Raw genomic sequence first — 3,790 nt, forward strand, 5'->3', positions numbered from 1 at the left:
CGATGGCCTCAGCCTCTAACTGGGAGGATTGAGGAGAAGACCATTTGTGCTCCTAGTTCCTTGAACTTCACTCCCATGGTCTTGTAATCACTCATGATTCTCCCAGGGTTGTTTCTCACCATGTCGTTGGTGCCCACATGGATGAGGAGCATGGGGAAGTAGTCTGTGGGGCAGACCAGTTTTGGGATCGTTGCCAATACATCTCAGATCCTGGCTCCTGGAAGGCAGCAGACCTCTCAAGCAAAAGGGTCTGGATCACAAATGGCAGCTTCTATTCCTCGGAGCAGGGAGTGTCCCACAACAATTACCCCACATTGCTTCTTCAGTAGTGGTAGCTGTTCCTGTCTTGTCCTTGGTGCAGTGGATGCAGATGCCTCTTCCGTTGATGGTGTGAGGGCTGTGTAGTTGTTCTGTAGGGCTATTGATGGAGCGACTGACACTCATTGTGGCTTAGGGCCTGATGTGACCAATTCCCACTCTCCGTCATTAGGGGCATCTCACTGGAGCTCACTCTTCTTCCTGGTCTCCAAGTCATCATTTTACAGATGCAGTGACTGGCAGTAAGCATCAATGTCCTTCTCATGCTTCCTAATAGCTCACAGTCTGCTCACATCTTCCTGGAGCTCCCTCACCTGGCCCTCCAGAGCCTCCACCAGTGAGCACATCCCACAAGTAGGAGTCCCTGTACCCCAGGCCCCAGCCTTCAGCAGGCATGCCAGGCAGCTCCTACAGCCTGGAGTCAAGGGCTCTGTCTGCATGGAAACCAGGACTATGGACCCTGTCTGGATAGGGGCCCCAGAGGCACCAGGAGGGGGAGGTCCATCCAGGTCAGGAAGCCTTGGGGTGTGGCACGTACCCATCACCATGTTGCTGGGTGGATCCTGTTTGCCCAGCACCTTAGCGTTTATTTGAATAGAAGATCAGGTGGGTATGATTACCCCCACATGGCCCTCTCCAACAGCTACTTGAGCAGCCAGCTTCACAGTGTCTCTAGCAGCTGGGGGGGATTCTTTGGGTCCCCTGGTGTCTCCCTGGAGTGGGGGGGGCTGATTCCTTGACCCCTTTAACCGGGTTCCAGAGCCGGAGGTCTATCCCACAGCGAAGGGGGCTCTAGCTGCCCAGAGGCAAAACAGACCCAGAGTGTGCTGTGCACCTCTGCCGGGGGGCAAGTTAGGGCCAAGAGCTCACTGGTGGCTCCTCCACGCACCCTCCTGCGCAAACTCCTGCACTAACTCTACATGCCAGGGCCCCGAGCACACCTGTTTGCGCAACTCCTTAGCTTGTCTCAGTTGTTTCCTGCTCCTAGCTAGGGCCCTCCTGCCATGGGCCCCACTTACCCCCTGGCTTTGTGCTGGGGGGAGATATCTTCCACTCCCCGCTTATCTTCCACTCCCATTCGCTATCTTCTCCTGTAGTAAAAGGATTTATTGTAATCAAAAGAAAAACCACTGCTAGTTGTTGTCAGCATCCATATCCATAATATGAGCTGCCAGGCAAACCCACACAAGGGCCACCTGACCAGCTTCTCTTTGTGGATAAGACCTCAGTCCCTGCACTGCTGCCCAGCCACGTCTCTGTCTGGCCGCTGCCTGTTGTGCTTCTTCAGCCCACGACTTGCTGAAAACCTCTCTGCAGGTCTCACAGATGTTGTGGAGCACACAGGCTGCCACTACAAAGGCTGTGATATTTTCTGGCTCCAGCTCAAGCTGGCAAGTAAGCGCCCTCCACTGTGCTTTCAGTTAGCCAAAGACACATTCAACAGCCATCCTGCATCTGCTCAGATGCAAGTTGAAAACCAGCTTCTGTGAGTCTGTAATGTTCCCTTCATAAGGCTTCATGAGCCAGGACTTTAGGCAGTAGGCAGCATCCACTATTATAAGCGGGGGAATGACAACACCATGGATCACTGTCTCAGGGACTCTGGGTGCAAAGTGTCCTTTCTCCACAAGGCCAGGCAGAGGAGAGTTTCTGAACACATGCGAATCATGTGTGCTGCCAGTCCACCCAGTAAAAATGTTCATGAGCCAGCCCCGGTGGTACACCACGGGTTGCAGGATAACAGAGGCAAATCTTTTCCAGCTTGTGAAAGACCTCCCCATCCCCAAAGGGGACTGCAATGGGATGTGAGTGCTGTCTAAAGCCCCCACACAGTTAGGGAACCCCATGCCATTCAAGCCATCTATGACTTCCTGAGGATTCCCGAGGCAAATAAAGTTGTTTGCAGCAATGTCCAGTAGCAGCTGGCATACCTCATGAGTTGCCATCCCAGCATGCAGGGAGCCACCCCAAACTGGTTTGCAGTGTAGTGGAGGCTGGACAGGGTGGCCAGTTTCATGATGGCCATGGCCACCCTCTTGTCAGGTGGGATGGCCCGACACATGTTAGTGTCCTGCCTCTGAGTTTGTGGTCCCAGCATCGAGACAATATGGTAAAAAATCTTCCTGATCATTCAGAACATCTCTAGCCACTGATGATCATTCCAAGTGGTCAGCATGATTCGTTCCAGCCAGCCCAAGCTGCAGACCACCAGTCCGAGCCCACCAGGCTCTTGCGGGCCCAGACCGTGCAGTTGCTGCTCCTGAGGTTTCTCCAGAGGCCAGTCAGCTTCCATTTCCTCGTATGACACTTGGTTGTCCCACTCCTGGAATATATCCATCCCCTGTTTCACAAGGTGCCTGTACATGCAGCCTCATCGAAAGCTTGGAGAAACACTAATGATGCATACACTATCATTGTTATCTGGTCCTCCATGCCTTGTATTCATTTCAAGGCCAGCAGTAGTTCAGTCAGCAGCAGTATCACCTCCTGCTCACCCATGTCCTTCAGATTCTCCATCTTGGAGTAGTCTTCACTCTGCTGTTCTCCATTCTGTACTTCCCATTCCTCACTTGCCAAGGTACAGGCAAGACCACTACCAGAGGGTAATATACACCAGTAATTGGCAATATGGGTCACTCCTCCATTTCTTTATTTATTTCTATATTAAGTATTCTGTGCTAGGGTAACTACTAGAAATACCCACCCCCTGCCCCGCCCCACCCCCCATGCCCTGGCTGCCTGCAGTCAGTTGTTAGAGCAGGGGGAGAGAGGAAGGGATGGGCAGGAGCCAAAAAAGAAAACAAATATATAACAGCAGCAAATAACAGTAACACCTACTGGCCAAAGGCCTGAACTACAAAAATAGGGCAGCGCCACCTGGTGACAAAAGAAAGTAAATACAAGTCTTTGAGTCACATATGTTTACACGCCATGAATCCGTAGATATGACAATGTAATGGGCAGCGACACAAGCTAAACTATGTCCTAACAGCTTTAGTTTAATGTGCCAAAAAGACTTTAAAAGCGGCAGGAAATCCTGCTCATGCAAACGCAAATGCAGTTGCAGCAGCATAAATGGGAAATCTTGTGTCATATACAGACAGCCCTAATCACTGCAGGCCTTCTCTTTTGCTTTCTCCATGGCAGCAGTGACAGAGGAGGAGCGTCCCCAGCTGATCTTTCTGCTGAACAAGGTAATCTCTTCAGAGGACACCAGAACCGGCCTGAATCCCAGCATCCTGATTGCCCTAAGACTGGCCAGGAATCACAACCGTAATGTGGAGGAGAACCTGCTGCAGAGACTGAGCCAGGATGCAGTGTCCCATGCCAGTAAGGCTCTACCCCCACCCTGAACCTCTTACTGCTAGAGCCACTCCTGGACCCCTCTCCCCATCCCCTGGCCCCTTAGCTAATGGAGTCTCCCCAGCAAACAGCCACACCCCCCCCCCCCCCCCCCAACACACCACACGCA

General features: G+C 52.3%; 1 protein-coding gene across 1 annotated transcript in view; it reads left to right on the forward strand.

Annotated features, from left to right (window-relative positions):
- LOC102372472 (transcobalamin-1-like) overlaps positions 1-3,790 on the forward strand; it is a 15,239-nt gene that overhangs the window by 5,888 nt on the left and 5,561 nt on the right. The window contains exon 2 of the mRNA XM_006026068.2: positions 3,466-3,648. Coding sequence (XP_006026130.1) covers positions 3,466-3,648 — 183 coding nt within the window. The remainder of the gene's footprint in view (positions 1-3,465; positions 3,649-3,790) is intronic.

Source organism: Alligator sinensis, unplaced genomic scaffold (assembly GCF_000455745.1).
Source record: "Alligator sinensis unplaced genomic scaffold, ASM45574v1 scaffold437_1, whole genome shotgun sequence".
Classification (NCBI taxonomy): Eukaryota; Metazoa; Chordata; order Crocodylia; family Alligatoridae; genus Alligator; species Alligator sinensis.